We start from the raw sequence: 25119 nt of genomic DNA, 5'->3' as shown, positions 1-25119 counted from the left end.
ACATTTAAATAAATTATTAGAGAAAGAAGACGATTCGTGGTACCATTCCCCCAAATAATCCTCGTCTGAATTATGTTTCCCCCCATCTCGCGAGAAGCGTGAAAGCTTTTACGTTTCATTAAATCATTAGGGAAAGAAGACGATTCGTTGTACCGTTATGACCCTTAATCCTAGTCTGAATTTCAAAAATGTTCTTTGTCTATTCCCTTTTTTCCTATTTCCTCTTCCTTTTCACTCCTCTCTTTTTTTGGCCGGCGTTTATGGGGGGACCACCCCACCGCCCTCTGGCTACACGCCTGCGGTCAGATGAACATATGTTGATACCTTGTCTGCCCCGGAAGCTCAGGGGTTTAAGGTTTTAATTTACGGTCAGATAAGCATTCAGGGGTCCGCCTTAGGGCCCTAAGCGGGGTCCAGGTGGGCAGGGCCCCGGAAGTTCAGGAGTTTTAGGCATTTAATTACGGTCAGATGAGCATTATTTTGATACCTAATTGTTACAGTGGAAGGTCACTAATTGGCTTGGGGTTCAGGGGGCGGAGCCCCGGAATCTCAAGGGTTTTAGGCACTCAATTACGGTCAGATGAGTATCAAGGGGCCCTCCTAAGGGCTCTTGGTTGGGTCCATTGGGCAGAGCCCCCGGAAGATGTGTGGAGGTGGGGGGGGGGGGGGCCGAGGATCCCGATCCCCGCCGTTTCGCGGGCCCTGATATGTAGGCATCTCAAGAAGAATTTTCTTGCCTGGCTGTAAATTTAGGAATTTGGCATTTTCCAACAAACGCATAAAGTGAGGACAAATCTCGGAAAATTATCTCATTTCAGCATTATTTGTAAACCACCGTTATGGAATTAGAAATAAACCACGTTTGAATTCTATTTCTCCAAACCCCCCTCCCCTATCAGTGCGCCAGTGCCCCCCCCCTCCGATCTACACCTTGTTGGCGGGAAAATTGCAAGTGATATTCCTTACATTTCTTCATTCTCTTTTTTTTTCTGTACCTTTCTCTCCTCTTTCCCTTTCACTTCCCCTCCTTATATCTCTTTTAGGTTTGCTGGGGGGGGGGGGGGGTAGTCATTTTGGTCCCCACCCCGCTCCACACATTGTTGGCGGGATTAACCGCAACTGATCTCCGCTTCTTTTCTCCCTTTTCTTTTTTCTTCCTCTTCTTTGTTCCCTTTTAGCTCTCCTCTTTTCCTTTTCCTTCCTTCTTTCTCTTTTTTTTATCGTGGACGGAGGGGTGGGGGGGGGGGAGGCTAGGGCCTTTTGCCCCCCCCCCGATCCACAACTTGTTGGCGGGAAAATTGCAACTGATATCCCCCTTCTCTTCTTTTCTTCTTCCTCTTTTGTCTTTCCCTTTATCTCCTCTTTTTATTTTTTATTTCCCTTTCCTTCCTTCTCTTTTATTTTTTGATTGGGGGAAGGGGGGGGGGGGAGACAACAGCCTGGAAGGCAGGTCCTTTTGCCCCCCGATCTCCTTCTTCCCTCTTTTCTTTTCTTCTTCCTCTTTCTTTGTTTCCCTTTCTCTCTTCTTTCCCTTTCCCTTCTTTTCCTTCTCTCTCTCCTTATTTTTGCGGGGGGGGGGGGGGCAAGGCCCGCTCGCCCCCCTGGATCCGCACCTGCCGACCGCTCTCCTATTACATATGGCATACGACATCCATCTGTTCCAACGACCCCATGTGTCGCCTTGCGTACAACACAGGCCGCGCAAGCACTTGCTAAATTAACCAATTCTTCTATGGGCCGGTCTACGCAAAACTTATCAATGCATGCAGTCACATACATATTGCTGGAACGTAGGCTTTTTTAGAACATAGGCTCATCAACGTTAAAAAATCAAACATTAAAATGCCGTACTTCCCCTTCAGAGGTATCCCCCCAACCAGCGACGAGGCATCGATGATAATCACTCGATTCATTTGACGATGAGGCTATACATGCTGGCCTGACGTAATCACTGAAAGACACCGGCTCAGTCAGGCGCAGTAGAGCGATGTCCTTGTCGTTGGACACGGCGTTGTAGTCGGGATGGATAATCGTAGCGTCCACTTCGGCAATCACTTCGTACTCGGACCCAACTGACAGCTGAAGGCTTCCGAAGATCACCTGATCAATTGAGCCGTTTCTGGGAGGAAAATATAAAAAGTAAAGAGCAATTCAGCACCTATGGCATAATTGCGATTAAACCATAATGCGCGTTGCACGCGAGACGCCATTGTCACCTCGTTGTTATATGATAATCAAACCTAATAAAAAACGATTTTTTCGTCGGTATAACCGTTGCACACGACAGGCGCGGATCCAGGACTTCTTAGGGGAGGGGGCCCAACTTTTTTTTTTTTTGCTCCCGAAAATTCGAAAAACGCGCCGGCCAAAAATTCGCTCAGGGGGGGGGGGGGGGGGGGGGGGGGGGTAGTGAGCATTTTTTTTTTTTTTGATCCTCAAAAAAATTTCAATTTGCACCCCTCCCCCCCTTGAGCGCCAGGGGGGGGGGGCCCACCCCCCAAAAAGGTAAAAAATCACGTGATTTACATGATTTTTTTCTCAAGGGGGGGGGGGGGGGGCGGGGGGCCGGGGGGCCCCCGGGCCCCCCGGGCCCCCCCCCCCCCCCCCCCTGGATCCGCCAACGGCACACGATGCGTCACTTCGACAGCGTTATTCCTGCGGTGATTGAACGTGTGAAGGCACTTAACCCATACGCCAATTACTAAAATGATTTTTTTTCTTTCTTTCAATCAAACACGAAAGCAACAAATCAACTATTTCAAACATATTTATATGACATACCGTAAATCTCCGCTTTGCTTTTTTTTTTGCTTTTTAGCAGACACGGTAGTACGTTAGAAAACTTTCATTTCGCTACGAGGCGAGGCGAAATTGAAGGCACTGATTTTTGAAATTGAAGGTACTGATGTACTAATTCTAATTTCATGATTTACCGTGTAAATTCAACTTTAACCCAATCTGGTATTTAAGGCATGGTTAATTCTAAAACAAGATACAGGTGTATTTCCAAGACTGAATAAGCGAGTGGGGGGGGGGGGGTGGGGTAAGAAGACATCGGCCCCCAAAATTTGACCGATCGACATTCTGTTCCGTCGGGGGGGGGGGGGGAGGTCATCTTTTTTAAGGTCATTTTTGTTGTAATATAACTAAAAACAAAAACAAAAACAAAAACAAAAAACCCTCAAAGGGGGGGGGGGGTTCTCAAAAAAAAATACACATAACAAAAACTGAAGGGGGGGGGGTTAACCCCCCCCCTGCGTACGCGACTGTATAGATGATATACTTACGTTACTTATCAAAGGTCTTTTCAGTCTTCCGTTATTAGAATGTGGTTATAACCCCATTAGGATTGGGTTTTACCTCTTGATAAGATGTAATTTTTCGCACTTCGACAGCACACATCTTTAAATTTGTCCTCGCTCGCAAACATTCGCAGACAATCAAACCCAAATGCAAAACATGATGCATAAGCCGTATCTTGTTTGGTGTACAAAGTTAGAAAGTATTGAAAGCATCCCTGGTAATTGTAATCACAATGTAGGGGTTTATACCAATGTCTAACAAATTGTATATTTTCACTTTGAGATTTCCCTTTGTAGGTGCCCTTTTTTCCAGAAAGTGCCCCTTTTCTAGGTGCCCCCACTTAGGAAGTCGCTCGGCCACCCCTGATCACCAATAAAGGTGAACTTTCATGAAGTATTAATGTTTATGGGTGTGAGGTTAAAGGGGTATAGGATATAAGGATGTTGAGAAAGATGGGTGTTAGAACAGAGGGACATTCTTGTGTAATACTTACATGCAATGGGCTGCCGTTAGCACCCATTGTGAGGTAATCAAAGTAGCCCCGCATAAGACTTTACCCCCCAAATATCCAATCCAAGGGAATTCCCCTGGGCGTGCATTGATACCACCAACAATCCTGGATTGGTCGGGTGCATAGGCAGGGTGTGTCCCGCAGATACTGGTATCAAGCAGATCTGTGAAGAAATTAATTATGTTGCAAAAGATATAAATTACAGCCAAGAGTCAAGGGTTATACGAAACGACCTTTTTGCTTCGTAACTTACCGGTATTCTTAGAATAATTATTTATCATAAATTCATAACTTTGCAGTTTCACCATACGGATAGTCCTAATAGAACTGTTTGGGTTTGAAAAGGGATAGACAAAAAAGAGAGTGAGAGTGAGTTATTATTTTTGTTTTGTCATGTGGAGAATTATTTGGTATTGTACGGATAGAGGTAGATAAATGTATGAGAGAGTTCTTCTTTCGTGAGAGAAGTCCTGAGAAGGACTGGTGAATCGAGTTATGTATGCGAAGTGAGATGGAGGCCTGATAAAATAATGATTATAATAATAATACTAGACTTTAATTCGTCACTTTGACGAATTAGGTGATACGTATGCTCATTTGTAACATAATGAAGAACGCATTTTCACGATTTCATCTTATGTTATAAAATACTACTCCCATTATGGTGTATCCATGAGTCAAGTTTCAACTGTGTAGGGCAAAGGGAGACAGAGCAATAGAATAAGAGGGAGGCAAGGCAAGAGAATAAGAGAGAGGAGAGGCAAGAGAGAGAGAGAGAGAGATGGAGAGGGTGAAAGAGTAGAGAGAGAGAGATGCAGAGACAGACCAAGAGAAGGAGAGGGGCATAACATGAGAGGAGAAAGGAAACAGAGCAAGACAGAGGAGAGAGAGATATGCAATTGAGAACAATGCCTTCCATATTTCTAGCACAGATAAGCTCTTTTGAATACTGATCATGAAAGTGTTGACGATTATGTTCATGAATACGATGATGACGATATTAGAATGTTGACCATGATTGAAAGTGGCACAGCGCCCCCTTCAGGTTTTCGATAGAGGATTAAACTGTTTACTTATAATAAACAAGCTCAAAACACTTTTTTAATAAATATTACAAAATGTACAAAGTGATTTATTTAGTTCTAATTTAATATAACATATGAGTAATATATTAATATTGTACCCATCCATAACCCAACATCTATAAGATGTTAAATCTATAAATGGTGGTTAGTTTGCATGGCAGTGAATGGCTAAACGATAGAAATTGCCTCAACTTTGTTTTGATGTAATGGTTATACATGAAGTAAACTAATAAATTATACAAGCTGAGATGATGCAGGGAGAAAGAGGAGAGAGAGAGAGAGTAGAAAAAGAGACACAGAGACAAAGGGAGACAGAGCAAGAGAGGGAGAGGGAAACACAGAGAGAAGAAGAGGGTAAAAATGTAAAAAGAGATCGAAAAAGAGAGATGCAGAGAGAGAGAGACCAAGAGAAGGAGAGGGGCAGAACAGAAGAGGTGTAGGAAAACAGAGCAAGAGACAGAGGAGGGGGGGGGGGGGGAGGAGATGCCTCACTATTTCTAGCATAATTAGGCTCTTAAATTACGATCATGAAAGTGTGCCTATGTCGATGACGATATTGACCGTGCCGTATTGGAAAGAAAGATCTACCATTTTAATAGCGTTTTGACGCACTATGGATGTCAATTCTTCCGTTTGCCATCTGTCAAGTCTTGAGGTAACAAGCAAATAAAGTTTTTAACACTTTTCTTTTTATTAAAACATGTACACAGTGATTTATTTAGTTTGATTTAATAAAAAATATGAGTAAGACACTAATATTTTACCCATCCATAACTCAACATCTATAAGGTGTTCAATCTAGAAATGAGTGTTAATATGCATGGCAGTGAAAGTGTAGAAAGACAGAGAGAGAGAAAAAAAAAATCAGGATTGGTGAAATGTGGAACTTTCCTTTTCTTTGTGTGAAAAATTAGGCCTACATATTTATTTTTTGGATTATTAATTCAATTTGTTTAAATTACATTTAAACCAATCATTCAATTTTATTAACTATTCATTAAAAATAGAAACTAAGCATGTTACATTGGAATGAGAAAATAAACAACTGTATCATCAGCAAATAATGAAAACCAAAGTAATTCGGATGAGCTAATAATATCATTCATATGATAAACAAAAGTAGTCCTAGAACCGATCCTTGCGGAACTCCATTATTTACATCCATATAATCAGATTCGACACCATCGACCACCACATATTGTTTTCTATTATACAAATAATCAGAAAACCACTGATGAGGTATACCCCGTACACCGTGATGGTTCAGTTTTTAAAGTAAAATATGGTGGTCGATGGTGTCAAATGCCTTAGATAGGTCCATAAATAATCCATGATATAATATTCCGTTATTAATTTCATGTATAATATTTTTAGAAATATTTACAATAGACCTACTCTTTAGGTTTATTACACACAGTAAAAGCTCACACAATTAGGCATTTTAATTGTTTGTAATAGTATATCTAATGAAAGTTGAAAAGGTTGATGAAATCATAAAACAGAACCAACAACAACAACACATACAAAAAATATTGACCCACCGGTAATCGAACCTTCGAACTTTGGTCGATTGAATAAAAGGCAAGTGCTTCAACCAACTTGGACCAAAATATTTCCATAGACATTACACGTAAACGGAAAATGGGATTCTCAAATCACATTTTGTAGTTAAAATATCACCATGATCCCAACATCTGATTAAGCAATAAAGGTCACCCTCCTTGTAGAGAATTTTCCCAGCTACAACACATCCAGATCTGACAAAAAACCAACGGCGAAATTAATTGAGATATTGCTCGAACAAAACTGGAATGTAGAATCAGGATTTGAGCAAAAGTCACCTCCCATAGGCATAAAACGCAAATTGTGAAAATTCTGACATGTTACCTATGATTGATTTTCTTACTTTGATAACATCATGATAATGCTAAATGGCCTACATAAATCTTGTGGGAACTTGTCTCAGCTACAACATACTCAAACATCAACAAAATCCAAGCAGAAATAACGGCGATATCGCTCACAAAAGACAGGAATGTACAATCCAGATTTGAGAAAAAGTCATCTCCCATGGGGATTACACGCAAAAAGATTAAGTGTAAATAGGGTAATAATAAAGTAAATAGGGTTGCTTATTACATTATTGACGATTCTGCTTGTTTTAATAATCAAATGAGATGGTACAGTGAAAGGTCAAAAAGAAAAAAAAAAGTGAAGACAAAAATTGTTGGAGACGCCTGGACTCGAACCAGGGATCACAAGGTCGGAAGTCAAGTACGTTACCGATATACCAAAACATTTCCCTTAGCGATTACACGTAAACGGAAAATGGAATTCTCAAATCCCACTTTGCAAGTGAAATATGAGCATGATCCCGGCATCTGATCGAACAATAAAGTGCACACTAGAGATAGCTTGTTGTCTCAGCTACAACAAGCTCAGACAAGGGAGATATTGCTCGCGAAACACGAAAATGTAGAATCCAGTTTTGAGAAAAAGTCATGTCCCATAGAGAATACACGCAAAATGTGAAAAATTGACACGTCTCCTTTAATCGCAAAAATACGCCATGATGCCTTTGTAAAAATTAAAAAATCATGATAACTGTATTTGTAGAAAATTGTCTCAGCTAAAACATATCAAAATTTGGAAGAAAAAAGATCAATATTTACAGAGATACAATCAATTTTCCAAAAATATGCTTACGTCATAATATGCAAATTGAAATTTTGAGTTCGGAGGCCATTATGATGACGTCATGAGTAAATTGACGGTTAAATGAGACATAAAATCATATCTCCAACTCATAATATATCCAAATATGAAGAGATATTGGGAGTTCCCATCCATTCTGACGAGTTACAATGAATTTTGTATAGGCATGTTTTGCCCATGTATTGTGGATACAGATAACGCAGATCCGCGCGTGCTGTCAAATTTGACGAACGTCCATTGCGTTATTAAAAGGTGAACAAGTTATCAACATGCTTGAAAAAATATGCCAAATATGATGAAAGAGAAAATTTGGCGATTCAATGTTGCAAAATGCCAGTACGCGCGAAAACGCGCGCGCATGCGCGTGTGCGCTTTTTTTTTGTGTGGAATGCTTCAAATGGCCTGAAACGTATGCAAAAAAAAATTGGGATGATTTGGAGCATTTTAAATGTGTACGCGCGCGTAAACGCGCGGACGAACGCGTACGCGCGCGTTTGCGCACGTTTATTGACCTAAAATTGACCAGACGGATATTTATCTTAATCATGATAAATATGAATAAAATATTACTTTACGTAATGAAGATATGATCATAAGTTGATTTTCGCAAAATGGCGCCTTAATGACGTCTCGAAGACTTTGACTTTATTCAGTCTTGAGATATCCTGAGAACAAAATAATGGCAAATTAATAAATAATAAAAAATAAAAAAAATCTTGACGAAATCAATAAGGGATACGCAGACTTCGTACTATCAGTTTTTGTTAATTGTCTTTACCATATGCAGAAGGAATGAATATAAAACCACTTATCAATTTCCAAAATGCATAACACAACATTGGCCTACCACTCGTTTACTGCGCTCCCTTGCAAATTTCCTTAGCCTCGCCTGTAAATTTACATAGATAAGGTAGGGGGGGGGGGGTCGTAGTTTTCATTATAGCACTAGGCGTCATATTCAATACTCAGTAAAGTAAGTTTAGTGTTGATTTCAAGAAGTTCGCACAATGAATATTAGACTCCTCAGACGGGGCCCAGAGTTCCAAAGATAGGACACAGTATTCAACTGAGAGATACTGCACAGTTGGGGGTCAGAATTTATACCTCTATCCCTCGTTCTTTTCCGGAAAACGCAAGACATTTCCTAACTTGATGATAGCATCCTCTGTTGCTACCTGGTCTGTGATGCTAGGAGTCCACTGGGCCGGCGCCAGTTGGCGCCAGTTTGCGCCAATGCAATTTACTGTGGCGCCTAGTGTCGCCAATAAGGTGCCTAGTGGCGTGTAGTGGCTCAAACTGCCTCCCAACTGGCTCGTGGTGGCCCGTAATGCTAGGAGTCCACTGGGCCGGCGCCAGTTTGCGCCAATGCAATTTACTGTGGCGCCTAGTGTCGCCAATGAGGTGCTTAGTGGCGTGTAGTGGCTCAAACTGCCTCCCAACTGGCTCGTGGTGGCCCGTAATGGCAACAAATTTGAATGTGGCGGCAAGAAAATTTCAAAATGTTTGAAATTTTCGTCGCGCCACTTGCATCGAGCAATCAGCGCCAAGTGTCCGCCAAGTGGCACCAAATGGCGCGAACATATCGCCCTTTGGCGCAAATCCTCCTTATATTGGAATCCACTGGAATGTAATGGCGCGCGCCAAGTTGCGCCAATGAGATTTCGCACCACATGGCGCCACTTGGCGCCAAGGGGCACCTTGTTTGCGCCACTACGCGAGCCAAACGGCACCCGATTGGTGACTACTTCGCGCCAAATGCCACCTGATTGCCCGCCATTCGGCGCCACTTGCCGCCTATAACAGCAGGGCGGCATCGCAGGACTTTCTCACAGTGATGACGGCAGTTCTCCAAGCTCAAGGGATGAGGTTGTGCTGGGCATCCTCCTGGTCCAACATGCGGACGTCCAGTGCCTGATAGTGCTTCCTGATGAGGTTGTGCAGCATGACGGCAGCTTCAATGAGCAGGCGGACTGTGTCTGGTTCCTGTCTCATCTGGCCAAGTAAGCACTGGAACCGCAGAGCCAGAATACCAAAGGCATTTTCAACCACACGCCTTGCCCTAGACAGCCTGTAGTTGAAGATCTTCTGCTGTTGGTCCATGTTACGACGGCCATAGGGCTTTATCATGTACGTCCTCATGGCGAAGGCATCGTCTCCCACGAAGAAGTACGGCATAGGGTGCTCTTCATCATCATGGGGAAGAGGAGCTGGATCTGGGATGCCTAAAGTGCCAGCTTCAATGCACTCGTTCAGTTCACTGTTGTTGTAGATCTGGGCATCAGACTGATGGCCAACCCCACCCACATCAATCCACAGGAACTGGTACTTTGAATCTACCAGAGCCATCAGGACAACCGAGAAGAACTGCTTGTAGTTGAAGTAAAGGCTACCTGATTTGTTGGGCTTCTGGAGACGGATGTGCTTTCCATCATAGGCTCCCAGACAGTGAGGAAGATTCCATCTGGCTTCAAAATCACCTGCAACCTCAAGGCAGCCTTTATGGTTGTGGGGAGGGAGATGACTTCTGCAGCATACTCATCCATTACCGCTCTGGCTACATCAGGGACAAACTTCTGGATGGTTTCCTTGCCCACTCGGAAGTTGTAAGACAGCTCGGCATAGGTGGCCCCAGTGGCGAGATGGCGCAGGAAGACGGACAACTTGAGACCAGGGGAATGGCCTTCCTGATGTGGGTGTCCTTCTTCTGCAAGTGGGTTGTGAGCCTGCCCAACAGGTCATCAAACATCTCTGGGGACACCCTGGTGTAGTTCTTGAACTTCCTCCTGTCATTCTCCCTCAGCTCTTCCATCAAAGTGTGGTACTGTTTACGTTCGGCCCTCAACTGTGGGTGGAGCATGGGTCTAAACCACCAGTTGTGCTTCCTTTTCTTCTTAGGAGGCTCTTCTTCTTCAGGATTGGCCAGCATAAGTTGATAGGCAGTGGCCACCTCAGCATCTCTCATCATCTTCTGATGGAGCAGCATCTTCACTCCAACATTATCAAAAGCCTCAGACATATCAAAATTGTAAATATTTAGTAGAGATGTTGTTCATACAGCAGCTGAGGAGGGTCTGAACCAGGTAGCCAATGGCCGGTATTTATTTAGTCGGCAAGTAGCGCCAAGCGGCGGCAAGTTCAAGCCACTTTGGCGACCTTTGGCACAAACTAATCATCAAGTGGCGCAAAGTAGCCGTCTATTGGCGCGAATGGCGCCAACAGGGTGAATTTTGGAATCAAATGGCCGTGTAATGGCGCAAATTGGCGCGAACTGGCGCAACATTTTGGAGCAAGCCGGGGGGCATTTGGCGCACGCCATATGGCACCCAGTTTATTCTACTTGGCGACACATGCCGAGCGGAAATTAATTCGGCGCCACAGCGAGCCACTACGCGCCAATCACATAATCTTTGGCGCGAACTGGCACCAACTGGCGCCGGCCCAGTAGACTCCTAGCATAACGGCACCAAATTTGAATGTGGCGGCAAGAAAATTTCAAAATGTTTGAAATTTTCGTCGCGCCACTTGCATCGAGCAATCAGCGCCAAGTGTCCGCCAAGTGGCACCAAATGGCGCGAACATATCGCCCTTTGGCGCAAACAATCCGCCTATTGGAATCCACTGGAATGTAATGGCGCGCGCCACGTTGCGCCAATGAGATTTCGCGCCACATGGCGCCACTTGGCGCCAAGGGGCACCTTGTTTGCGCCACTACGCGAGCCAAACGGCACCCGATTGGTGACTACTTCGCGCCAAATGCCACCTGGTTGCCCGCCATTCGGCGCCACTTGCCGCCTATAACAGCAGGGCGGCATCGCAGGACTTTCTCACAGTGATGACGGCAGTTCTCCAAGCTCAAGGGATGAGGTTGTGCTGGGCATCCTCCTGGTCCAACATGCCGACGTCCAGTTCCTGATAGCGCTTCCTGATGAGGTTGTGCAGCATGACGGCAGCTTCAATGAGCAGGCGGACTGTGTCTGGTTCCTGTCTCATCTGGCCAAGAAGCACTGGAACCACAGAGACAGAATACCAAAGGCATTTTCAACCACACGCCTTGCCCTGGACAGCCTGCAGTTGAAGATCTTCTGCTGTTGGTCCATGTTACGACGGCCATAGGGCTTCATCATGAACGTCCTCATGGCGAAAACATCGTCTCCCACGAAGAAGTAAGGCATAGGGTGCTCTTCATCATCATGGGGAAGAGGAGCTAGATCTGGGATGCCTAAAGTGCCAGCTTCAATGCACTCCTTCAGTTCACTGTTGTTGTAGATCTGGGCATCAGACTGATGGCCAACCCCACCCATATCGATCCACTGGAACTGGTACTTTGAATCTACCAAAGCCATCAGGACAACCGAGAAGAACTGCTTGTAGTTGAAGTAAAGGCTGCCTGATTTGTTGGGCTTCTGGAGACGGATGTGCTTTCCATCATAGGCTCCCAGACAGTGAGGAAGATTCCATCTGGCTTCAAAATCACCTGCAACCTCAAGCCAGCCTTCATTGGTTGTGGGGAGGGAGATGCCTTCTACAACATACTCATCCACTATCGCTCTGGCTACATCAGGGACAAACTTCTGGATGGTTTCCTTGCCCACTCGGAAGTTGTAAGACAGCTCGGCATAGGTGGCCCCACGGTGGCGAGATGGCGCAGGAAGACGGACAACTTGAGACCAGGGGAATGGCCTTCCTGATGTGGGTGTCCTTCTTCTGCAAGTGGGGTGTAAGCCTGACCAACAGGTCATCAAACATCTCTGGGGACACCCTGGTGTAGTTCTTGAACTTCCTCCTGTCATTCTCCCTCAGCTCTTCCATCAAAGTGTGGTCCTGTCCACGTTCGGCCCTCAACTGTGGGTGGAGCATGAGTCTAAACCACCAGTTGTGCTTCCTTTTCTTTTTAGGAGGCTCTTCTTCTTCAGGATTGGCCAGCATAAGTTGATAGGCAGTGGCCACCTCAGCATCTCTCATCATCTTCTGATGGAACAGCATCATCACTCCAACATTATCAAAAGCCTCAGACATATCAAAATTGTAAATATTTAGTAGAGATGTTGTTCATACAGCAGCTGAGGAGGGTCTGAACCAGGTAGCCGATGGCCGGTATTTATATAGTCGGCAAGTAGCGCGAGGCAGCGGCAAGTTCAAACCAATTTGGCGACCTTTGGCACAAACTAATCACCAAGTGGCGCAAAGTAGCCGTCTATTGGCGCGAATGGCGCCAACAGGGTGAATTTTGGAATCAAATGGCCGTGTAATGGCGCGAACTGGCGCAAACTGGCGCCATCCGCAAAATCGGACAGATCCGGATGTACCTCGACACTAAAACAACGAAGAAACTCGTCCATGCATTCGTCATTTCACGACTAGACTCATGCAACTCCCTACTCTGTCGCCTGCCAGACTCAGAAATCAACAAACTACATCGCATCCAGAATACCGTAGCCAGAATGATAGAGCAATCCCGACGGTCAGACCACATATCACCCATCCTCCTTCGTCTCCACTGGTTACCTGTACAAAAACGAATAGACTTAAAAGTTCTACTTCTCACATACAAAATACTCCACGGCAAAGCCCCGTCATATCTATGTGAGATAATCCATCCTTATGTTCCTGCCCGCACTCTCCGATCTCAGCAACAAAGTCTCGTACAAGTCCCACACACCCATACTCAATTCTACGGCGAAAGATCCCTCAGCTACTATGGACCCACTCTATGGAACAACCTCCCCCTCAATATTCGTAACGCCCCGACAGTCGACTCATTCAAATCACTTCTGAAAACATTTATGTTTACCCAATAGTCTGTAATTATATATATATGCTAGTTTATGTCAAATAATGTTATTTCCTTACAATAAAAGATCGTAATTATTTAACTATTATAATTGTGTTCATAAGTTTATATCATTTATATTATATCTTATTTTGTCATCATTGTATACGATATGTATTTCTGTTAATTCATGTATAATTAAATCTTTAGATCAATCAAGTAATTTATTGTATATTTGATTGTTGTAAAGCGCATAGAGAATTTATTATTATGCGCTTTATAAAAATTACTTTATTATTATTAACATTTTGGAGCAAGCCGGGTGGCATTTGGCGCACGCCATATGGCACCCAGTTTATTCCACTTGGCGACACATGCCGAGCGAACATTAATTCGGCGCCACAGCGAGCCACTACGCGCCATTCACATAATCTTTGGCGCGAACTGGCACCAACTGGCGCCGGCCCAGTGGACTCCTAGCATGAAGAGCTCTCCGAACGCTGCTGACATGTGTGAGATCACAGTATGGACATGACTTGCACAAGCAGACGATGTCCCATGACATCTCACACATTTTCAGTGCCTGTGTTTTCATCTTCTCTTGAGTTCTTTCTCTTCCTTCACTACCGTCAGGCTAAATGATATAATCTACTGCCTCACTCTAAACCCCGCGCATGTTTTTATTTTGATGACAAATGCAGCGATACAAAAATAAAGAAATCTGTCGCTTGTAAACAAAATAAGACCCCATTGTATATTCAGCTGCACACACCAGGGTATGTTCGGCGTTTCAAGAGGGAACAAATGCCGTCCCTAATATCATTCTGGGGGGTTTTCAATTTGAAAGTCTGCTTTCTTTGATTGTTAATTAACCCCTATCCTGTGTATTTAGAAGCAAAAGATTTTAGTTATCAGAATCCGGTCTTATCCCCTTTTGAATGGTTTGACGTGCCATTACATTGATATACACTAAACTCATTATAATTTGAGAAATAATAGCTTTGCAATTATGTTCATTCTCTATGGGATGTCGTCTGCTTGGGTAGTGTTGGTCCATATAGTGACGTCATTAAAACATCGTTATTTTCCGGCGAATCTCTAGTATATCCCGGCTGCTATGGAGGTGGTTGTATTTGTATTTTTATAAATCACCCGATATGTAGTTGACCTAAAACTTGTACGATGGCCATCTGTTAGCTTACCAGTTTTCTAGTGATACATTAGTTGACATATTTGTGTGCCCATGCCTTGAGCCATAATGCATGGCCGCCGAGAGGATTTGTTTACGTTGGACCGAGGTAAAGTGCAATAAATTATTGAAAGTGTATTGCATTTTCTGTTTTTTTTAAATATTTTTGGAAACTGCCCCCTACCCTAGCCCCCACTGCGAACAGTCATGGTTCAGTGACAAAGCAATGGCCTCGTAACTGTGAGGCCCCATGATCAAAACCGTGTCGATGTGCTATTAGTGCCATTTTGTGGGGCATTAATCCTCATTACTGTCATTTATGACTTAATGACGTAGGTCCCCTAGTTGATAAGCATAGTAGCATACACATGCTTTAGCAGTCACGCAAAACACACATTGTCAAATTATTATTCAATAAAATCTAAGAATGTATACTATTATCTAGATCTATTATTTTTAAATTATTTTTTAAATAATTCCATAAACTGGGGAAAAACAAAAAATATATTTCAACTTTATGAGTGACAGTGTAGAAAGGTAATATGGGCACTAATCTGAATTAAATAGGAACAGCGGCACTTGTCATGGTAAAAGGGGCATTTGTCAGAGCTGAAAATTAAGGGCATTGCTCATACTTAAACAGTTTACTCTACACAAAAAAAGGTTGTACATGGCATGATGACGTCATTGTTCTAGTTCTAAATACTAATTATTTTCAAATAGTATTACATATAATTAACATTACATGAAGAGTTGTTGCACGTTCCCTAGTCATCATGCATATGATAATGCATCAGTATTTACATTTCTCATATGTGCATAATACTTTTCTAAGTTTAGGCAGATTTGTGTAGTCAAAAGGTAACTTCCCGCCTTGGCCAACACTGTCAGGCAGATGAAAAGATATTTAGAAAGCCTGTGTGTAGGAGTTCCCCGCAAAGAGAACAAATAGAAAAATTTATGTAGTACCTGGTGTTTTGTTCTCATGACAACTATCCTTACTCAACTTTGAAACTGAAAATGACAATACTTGTATGCGGTGATTTATAGGAACAAAAATATTCCCTTTTTATTGCAACATAATATCGTGCAACAATTACACTACAAATACCAACCCAGCTACCCCCCTCCTAAGCGGAGCTACGCCTCTGCATTAGTGATAATTCCTTTTGATAAAACAATTTTTAGCGAAAATTGAATTTTTTGAATGTATGGTAAAAAATTACAATTTTGACTCAAAATTGGAAAGAAATCATCCCCCACAGTTTTGAATACAATTCATTATCTGGCTGAAGGGTTAACATTTTGCTCATACGTCACCTCATAGCTTGGTAAATTGAACTGCTGTTAAAAATTAATTTAACAAAAAGTCAACTACAAACAAAAATATAATCGTTTAACATTGGTTATACATGGCGTGATGGCGTCCATTGATCTATTTCTAAATGTTTACTATTGTCACGTTCATATCCTTTACATTCCATGAAGAGTTGTTGCATGTTCGTCAGCCATCATGCATATTTTTTTTTTTTTTTTTTTTTTTTTTTTTTTTTTTTACTAATATATATATATTTTTAAAAAGCGATTTACATTTATATCTTGCTCTTTGGCTACGTAAGGGGAGACCAATGTATATGTTAACATCCAGAAAATTCCTTTACAATTTTAGTCTTTTACTTTTCATATTCGCTTCATCTTCATCTATGTACTTCTACACGTGCCTTAGTGCTATATCTCCTTCTGCAATACCGTACCTTAGGGAGATACTTTTCACCAAAATGAAAGGAAATTCCCTTTATCGTCGCGAGCGTTTATCAAACTAAGATACTGCTACCTGGTAATTAACAGGACTGTCAATATCATACTCCAGAAAATGTTGTATCGCAATTCATTGACAATCCCAGTAGAAAGACCTCACTCAGTATCCTGCACTGTAATGCAAGAAGCCTCAATAAAAAAGTGAATTTGTTTTTGACTCTCCTATACACACTCGACTTCCTTCCCTTCTCTGTAATTACTATCTCCGAAACATGACTTGATACAAATTCCCCACCCTTAAATAATTTAGAACATTATACTATGATTCGAGCAGATCGTGCATTAGGAAGAGGAGGTGGGATGCTTTATACATTAATGACGAGTTCAATTTTAAACCAAGAGTCGATGTTCACATTGAAGGAATCAAATCAACTTTCAGTGAAATTGAAAACAATTATAAAGTGCAAAAACATGATTATCGGTGCAATACACAAACCTCCAAACAACTACTTTGAATCACTTGATGACAGTTTAGAAACATCATCGAATATACGATCTCAAGAAAAAAAGGAAATATATCAATGGGTGATTTTAATGTAGAAATGTTGCCTTCCCTAAAAACCGACGCTAATGCAACTCTGATTGAGCTATTATCTTTCCATGTATTACATCCACTAATCGGTATGGAATATATAATCAACATTGAATATAATGAATGGGATTATTGTGAAGAAAACTAATCACTAGAAAAATATAAAGTAAGAAGTTGAGTGTGCCTAAAGTAAGGAAAACGCAGGGTAAATTGTCCATGTCATTCAGAGGCACACGCTATTGGAATGATCTACCCCTATCTGTACGGGAAAAAGCATCAGTGTCTTGCTTTCGTAGAACTCTAATCTCACAAATGTCAATAGAGTAGTTGTTTTTAACTTTGAACCAAGGTTCTTGCCTTTTTGTAAATATTATGTTATATACTTTTTTAAAATCTTTTATTTAGTGTAAAATACCAAGGCTTTGTATTTAATAACAGAACATATTTACCCTAGAATAGCTTGTAGTTTAAGTATGCATTCAATAGTCATTCATATTTATTCATTACATTCTAATTCATTACATTGCTGCGATACGTTTATGTGTTAGTGGTACCAGACATGATTAGCATTAAATGCTGTTTTCTGGTCCCATTTATCCTCTCAATGTTAACCATTCCAATTGATTGTTATGTACTTTTTGTTTGGATAATAAACTTCAAACTCAAACTCAAACTCACACTCGAGCACTACAAAGTTATATAAAAATGGCCGTTAAATCTCAGACCCTACTGGGGCAGCAATATGTTAGTTCATACTTTATGAACATTGGCCTAAGCTATCTGCCAACATTGAAAGCGATAACTCAAAAAGTAATTTCTTTTCAACCCACTTGCAAAAAGTTTTTTTTTTTCTCGAACCAACTGGTGCTGCTGAAGTCATAAAAAAAGCTAAATCATTAATGCCTAGCAACTCCGATTACGACGAAACCGTTTGAATTATGCATTTTTCGTGGCTTTTATTTAACATGGGATTCTGTCATTTCTACATGTATCATTTTACCATGGCGGTACATGACTTCACGCCAATATTATAATTGCATTACACACAGATTTGAGTATCCAACACAGTAACAGAACTAGCGCTTGAATCTAAGCTGAAAAATGAGGAATCATGTGAATAAATATAATCTGCACCCCATACATAAACCTTAAAAGGATATTTGAGTTCTGTTGCAGAGGGCGCTACACAAAATATTTTTTGTTCGTTAGATAATGAAAAACTCAAATTTGAAAGAACATAATATTTAAATGACAAAATCATCTTTGTTTGGTCAAAATCGGTTCAGAGACGGCTGAAATGTAAAGTTTTCTAATGTGTACCACCACAAATATTAGATATTTTGAAAAATTTGAAAAAACCGTTAACAAAACGAAATAATGCCTTTTACGTCGTATTCCAGCCAATGCCGATGTTGGATTTTTTGTTGGCATTTTCGTGTTGCTTATATTACGCACAACCAGCCAGTCCATGTATTGTTATTTTTAATTAAATAATTAATTAACGGTCACCGTGTTGTTTTGACAGTGGAGCTGAATTGGTATGATCGTATTGGCAAAATTTCACACATTTTGGGGTCTAAAATTACCTTCATAGTAATTTTAGGTTCTAAAAGGGCACTAAAAATGTCATAGATAAGAATAAGAGAAATAACCATGCACTTTGAAGGGGGGGGGGGGGGGGGGGGGGGGTAAGAGGACACTTTTTTTTTTGGGGGGGGGGGTCTCGAAATTTGAAAATTTGACATTTTGCTTCGTTGAGGGGGGGGGGGGAAGGGGGGTTATGGGGGGGGGGGTTTACATACAAACAAATACCACAGCATAGAGAGTCATGCCGTCATATCACGCCATGACTAGGACTGAGAACGCACCATGTCTGCACAGGGAGTTTCATCGCCACTGCTACGTTTGTGTATCTGCATCGCACTGGCTGGCAATGCGCTGTGACTGAGTGAGATTCATTGAACCAGTGTCATGACTCATGGATCTGGATCTGTTATTGTCAAGTCCCCGGACAAGTCCATGCCATTGGTAAGTTTGTCCAAAAAAATATCCCCCCAAAATAATACAAAATGGTATAATCGTAAATTATACATGTATACTCTGACATTACCCACACTCAAGTTAGACGATCTGAGATAAAGACCAAGTGTCAATGAACCTGCATTTGTTTATGTCAACGATAATTACATTGGCTGTATTGTTGAACAGTGATGTTCACATTTAAATAAAAAAGAAGAGATGAGATTATTGAACGCTGTTTTATGGAGAAAAGTCCCAACTCTACCCAATGCACCTTCAGTGCACACATTACAACTATGTGTTATCCCTCTGTACATTGAGCTCAGGGGCGTAAATCCCGGGGGGGGGGGGTGCGAGGCTGCATCCCCCTGGCCTGAAGTAGGGGGGATGGCCTGTACAATCATCCCCCCTGAGATTACACCCAAAAAAAAAGAGGAAAAAAAAAAGGAAGAAGAAGAAAAAAAAATGATGGTTTCACTTTCAGCATAATGCATGAGAAATGAGTTTTGTTTAAATGTATGTATAACTGTATAGCCTACACGTATACAGTATGTCACGATCATTAAGAGTAGTTGCGCGACGTGCGCGAACAAGCACTTCAAAAACTTCAGAATAATTTTTCGTTATTTTGCAAGGTATTATTATAGCCTAGACGTAAAGTGCGCCAGCGCGCGAGCGCTTAAAAAATGCAATCATGTACAGTAGATGCCCGGCTCCCCCCCACTCAGTGTTATTTAGGGTACGCGTATGCTCCTTCCCTCCCTTTGAAAGCACCCCCACCTCTATCTCAGGACTGCCAACATTTCTGAATCCCCTTTTCGCCGGCTTTTCGCTGGCTTTTCCTGCCTTGGAGACCCCCCCCCCCAAATTTCAGGTGAGGTCTAGTCGATCGAGGGGGACTGGGGGGCTTGGGGCCAATGTTTTTACTTTTCAAAATGAAATAATCCTGAATGAGCTTTCAAAGCTAGCATCAATTTTTCTATGATATTCAAGATATTTTATAACCCCCTTTTTACATTTCTCAGGAGTCCAAAGAGAGAGAGAAAAAACCCACCCCCTTTTTAAAGAAATCTTGGGGTGAAAAGTCAAATACACCCCCTTTTTTTACAATTCTCGGGCTGGATTTTGTCGCGCGAAAAAAATACCCCTTTCCTGGAGATTTTAGGAACGCGTATGCGGTCCCTCCGACCCCGGAGTGTGGGAGGGGGGGGGGGGTAGATGAAGACTGAAGTTCCAGACCTGGCGTGTTCAAGACTTAAGGCCCGGTCACACAGAGGGGACGCATGGGGGACGCACGGCCGGCGCATGGAAAATTTGCAATTTTGGCCAGTGCGTTGTCGTGCGCCCAACTTTTGTCAAAGCTATACAGCTAGCTGACACCAAATGCATAGCGCGCTGGACGCATACAGGGCGTATACAGGGCGCACACAGGGCGCACACAGGGCGCACACAGGGCGCACACAGAGCGCACATGAAAACAACTTCCACGAATGCACAGCGTGTTGCTAGCGCGCTGGACGAATGGTCCACGCATGCACCGCGTTCTACGACGCACGGCCAGCGCATTGGAAATCGGAAAAGAACGTGTGCCTAACTTTTGTCATAATTTTGGAAAAGCTAGCGAGCTGACACAAAATGCACGGCGTGTAGCTAGCGCGCTGTGCGTATACAGGGCGTGTGCTCCGCGTTTGTCTGGCGCTGGTCTAGCGCGCTCCACGCATGTCTGGCGCTGGTCTAGCGCGCTCCGGCGCATGTCTGGCGTGCCTTTGGCGTGTATATTCATGCGTCGAGCTCGGCGCACGTTTTTGAGCATGCTCAAAAAATCCCGACGCACACAGTGAATGACGACGCATGCATAGCGCTGGTCCAGCGTTGGTCCAGCGCGCTCGACGAACGAGTAACGAATGATGACGCACGCCTAGCGAACGACAACGCACTGGCCCAAATTGCAAATTTCCAATGCGCTGGCCGTGCGTTCCCCATGCGTCCTCCCTGTGTGACCGGGCCTTTACAGTGGCCGTTTGTCTCTTCAGTTATTTCAAGGTAAGCCTGTACACATTCTTATTAATTTTATATTTGAGAAAGGATTTGGCTGAGGAAATTAAAGAATTCATTAGATAAATAATAAACACAATACATGTATCATTATATGAATTCCAGAAACATTTTTTAAAAGGTGTGAAAACTGTGAACGCATCTGATTGAGAGTGATAACTAATACGGTAACTGTTGCATTGCCCAAGTCCTACTCGGTGGTTGCCATTTGTTCACACCTAAAACTTAAGGGACGAGGGGATGATATTTAATATTATTCATGACCACAAAAAATGTAGCTTTTTTTAATGAAGATACCAAAGTTGGGTAAACTTTTTTTGATACGCACTGTAGATCACTATCAAATTTTCGTCTGCATAATGATAGTATCTACTCGCGATATATTCTATTTTTCATCTCACTTTATAAACGTTGATTAAAAAGGATGGGGGGGGGGGGCACCTGTCTATTAAGAAGGGGCATTTATCAGAGCTGAAAATGGGTATTGCTCATACCGAAACAGGTCATTCATCAAAGATGAAGTACGATATGTTTTATAAGGTACAAATGGGATCAGATCAAAGGGGAAACAAGGGGCACTTTTTGTTAAAACCCTGGTGTTCAGTCATCCGAGTTAGGAATTGCATGAATAGACAAAATTGGATAGCATATTTATCACAGCAGCAACCCGTGAGAGCGACGCCTCTGCATTAGTGATTATTACTTTTTGAATATAGATAAAACATATGAATTTTGGCGAAAGTCATATTTTTTTAATATATGGTAGAAAATAACACATTTGGCTCAAAACTATTACGACAAATCACCCCAAACATATAGAATGTCATAATTGTCTTGTAAGAAGGTTAAAATATCGTTCTTATGACACCTGGTAAAATGGCAAAATGAGGTGCTGTTAAAAATTAATATTACAAATCCGTAAACATTGGCTATATGTAGCTGTCCTTGTTTTTTTATTTACATGTGCTATTATCATGTACAGTGTACATGTAATTGATATTCCTTAAGTGAACCGGTAACATTGTTGAGGGTTGATGAAAAAACTGCGTAATCTGTGTATGAAATGTAACCTATCATATTATTTCTACTATACTGACCCTCTAACTAAATAATTTCTCAAACCACGTCATTTTTATGGTTTCATTTGAAGCCGTCACTGTGCGGCACCCTCTAACAGTAAAGTCGCCCAACCAACTTTTGAATTTTTCCAACCGTTTTCCCATGAAAATAAGACGTTGAACAGGCTTTTAACAATCTTTTAAGACTTACATGTTTGAAATGATACGTAGAGCCAATCCATTGCTTTGTGATGATGATTACAAAATTAAATTAGATTATAATGATACAGTTGGGAGAACTGAGGAATCGATCAGATCAGTTTTCTTCAATTTTTATCATCAACAATAGTCTGTTTTCAGTCGAACTTTCAGTTTACTGTAATTGTACATTTATAGCATTGAAGTCACAACCTCAGAACCATTTTCTCTCATCTGAACAATAGTACCAAGTGCCCTACCCATCATGCGTGCTTGTATTATAACATTTTATTTCTTGAAATGAGGGATAATGATGGATCAGTATTTAAATTTCCCATGTGTGTATAGTACTACCATACGTTTCGGCAGATTTGTGTCGTCAAAAAGTAAGTTCCCACTTCGGATAACATCGTCAGTTGGCTGTTTGATTCGATTTGATTTGATTTGATTTGATATTATTTTGTTCCCGCTCAAATTTTCAAAATTAAAATAACATATATAAACCATACAGTATAAAAATATATAATAAAATAAATAAATTATACAAGTAACGAATATTTATGAGTATATTTCTAAGAAACAAAGTAAGTTTACACAGTACATTTAAAGGTATAGACCAGTGTTGGATACTCCCGCCCCCCCTCCTCTAAAACAAAGAAATGGAAGGTCTTATTATCAATCAGGTGTAAGAATATGTTTTGACTATGAAATACGTGATAATACACATTTTGCCGGGATACCGCCTATTAAGTGATATATTTGGTAAATGATCATATCGATCCGGCCTGGATAGATGTCGCGAGTGCACTTCAACATTAGACATTTGGGCATATATTTTTTTTTTATTTTGCGAATTTACGTTGAAATATGGCCATCTAAACCTCTGAAGGCAATATTTAAACAATATTAAATGGATATTTTACATCCAAAACCCTTGAACTGCAATTTTACCACTACCGTTCTCTACCTTTAAGTTTGAGAATAAGACAAAATATCTAATATTGCTTGGTATTACTAACAGTGGAACAAAAAGGGAATCTCTGGAAAGCTAGGCTTGTTGAGCGAGATTCCCAGTATAAATTAGACTATCATCAGGGCGTATCAAATCTTGCGCATGCCTGCTTCCAGAGAGACCCCAGACGCACCCGCCCGCCCGCCTCAGATCCCCGGGTCTCTACCACCGGGGCTCATTCCGCATACATTGATCAGTCTACCGTTGTCAGGTCAAACAAGCTCTAGGCTTATCTGACTTAGCAACCAGCAGTATGAATTATTGTACAACAAACAAGCCCCGACAAAAGAGACACATATAACCGGCATAGTCGAATGAGCTCGCACGTCAGAGGACTCTCCGGGACAAACATGCACAAATAAGAAATCACGCCGAAAATGGTCCATTGTAATTATATACAAGCGTATATCATTACAGGCGATAGAAGAGACAAATACATGATGGGAAAAGAAGAAAAAGGGCATGCGATGAATACCCTTACAAAAGGGATGAGAAAGCCGAAGTTTTACCCCTGGATAGATACAAAGTAAGTCACAAAGCCTGCAGAAAGAACTAGAGGTGTTGACGTAGGACCTCCTGTTTGGTTATCATGACAACTATACTTATTTTCCTTTCAAACTGATAAGGAAAATGCTGAGGGGAAACCCCATATTTATTGCGGCAGAATATCGTGCCACGTTAACAATACAATTTCCAAATCGCAACTTTAACTATTCGCTTACACCCTGTCACACCAGTGAGATTAATAAAATACAGATACAAGAATTACACTAACCATACAGCTCGATCACACCACCAATAATAATGTCTCTTTCATTGACTTGTGTACGGACTCTCGAGTCTCAAATAATCTTCGGAGACGGCTTTAAAGAACTTGGAAATGGCATTTTAAATATATATTTTTATACATATATGTTTTGATTAAATGTAAGATAGTTTAAACAGGTCGTACAACCCAATAACCTAAATATGGGCATCTGATTAGGGAATACGCGGTTTAACTCACTAGTAATCGGTTTCACCATGTCTGTTATCATACTCGTCACTATGAAATTTGGAGTGGTGTATAAGATGTGAACTCGACTAATCATATTATTTTCCCCCTCCGTTTTCGTTTTTCTCCTCTTTCCAATTATGATGAATTTTACATCAGGAAACACCACTGGCCATCTTATAAAAATATTGCCTATATCGCAATAGTTCATTTATTTACTTTCAGTATTCAAAGGCGAATTATATGTTATATGTTATATTAGGGGAGACCAATATATATGTTAAACATCCAGGAAATAGGAAAATGAAATTCCTTTTGAATTTTAGTTATTTACTTTTCCTCTTCATTTCATCTTCATCTACATATTTCTACACGTGCCTTAACACTGTACTTCCTTCATTCTGGACAGCTAATCTCCTTCTGCAATACTATCACTCTCAACTCAAGAAGATACCTTACACAAAACTAACAGTCACCGTAAAAGATGTTTCGAAGGAAACTTCCCTTATCGTCGGAAGCGTTGATCCAACTAAAATACTGCTACCTAGCCCTTTTGCCTAACGAGTTGCGTTTAAACACAACTCAGAAAATCAAACGCAATCAAAAGTCCTAACAATCAAATGCAACTTTGCGTTTGATTGCAAATCTATTGCATAATGAGTTGCGTTTGATTTCAAACGCAACTTTCAAGCGCAATTTTTTCCAGAGCAAACGCAATCTAATGATAAATATATATGACCAAACGTAAAGTTGCGTTTGATTTCAATCGCAACTCTTTCTATGCAATGCGCAGTTGCGTTCGATTGCAAGTTGCCTATGATATTTGCGTTTGAACTGAGTTGCGATCAATCGCAACTTGA

General features: G+C 41.5%; 1 protein-coding gene across 1 annotated transcript in view; it reads right to left on the bottom strand.

Annotated features, from left to right (window-relative positions):
* LOC105441111 (sushi domain-containing protein 2-like) overlaps positions 1–5001 on the bottom strand; it is a 39350-nt gene extending 34349 nt beyond the window's left edge. Inside the window, exons 1-3 of the mRNA XM_030979138.1 lie at positions 4998–5001; positions 3797–3977; positions 1852–2119 (exon numbers count right to left, since the gene is read on the bottom strand). Coding sequence (XP_030834998.1) covers positions 1852–2119; positions 3797–3977; positions 4998–5001 — 453 coding nt within the window. The remainder of the gene's footprint in view (positions 1–1851; positions 2120–3796; positions 3978–4997) is intronic.
* Between the last annotated feature and the right edge of the window lie 20118 nt (positions 5002–25119).

The sequence above is a fragment of the Strongylocentrotus purpuratus genome, unplaced genomic scaffold (genome assembly GCF_000002235.5).
Source record: "Strongylocentrotus purpuratus isolate Spur 01 unplaced genomic scaffold, Spur_5.0 spur5_scaffold_10, whole genome shotgun sequence".
NCBI classification, from domain to species: Eukaryota; Metazoa; Echinodermata; class Echinoidea; order Camarodonta; family Strongylocentrotidae; genus Strongylocentrotus; species Strongylocentrotus purpuratus.
The sequence above is the reverse complement of the archived record's forward strand: the minus strand, read 5'-3'. Positions and strand labels throughout refer to the sequence as shown.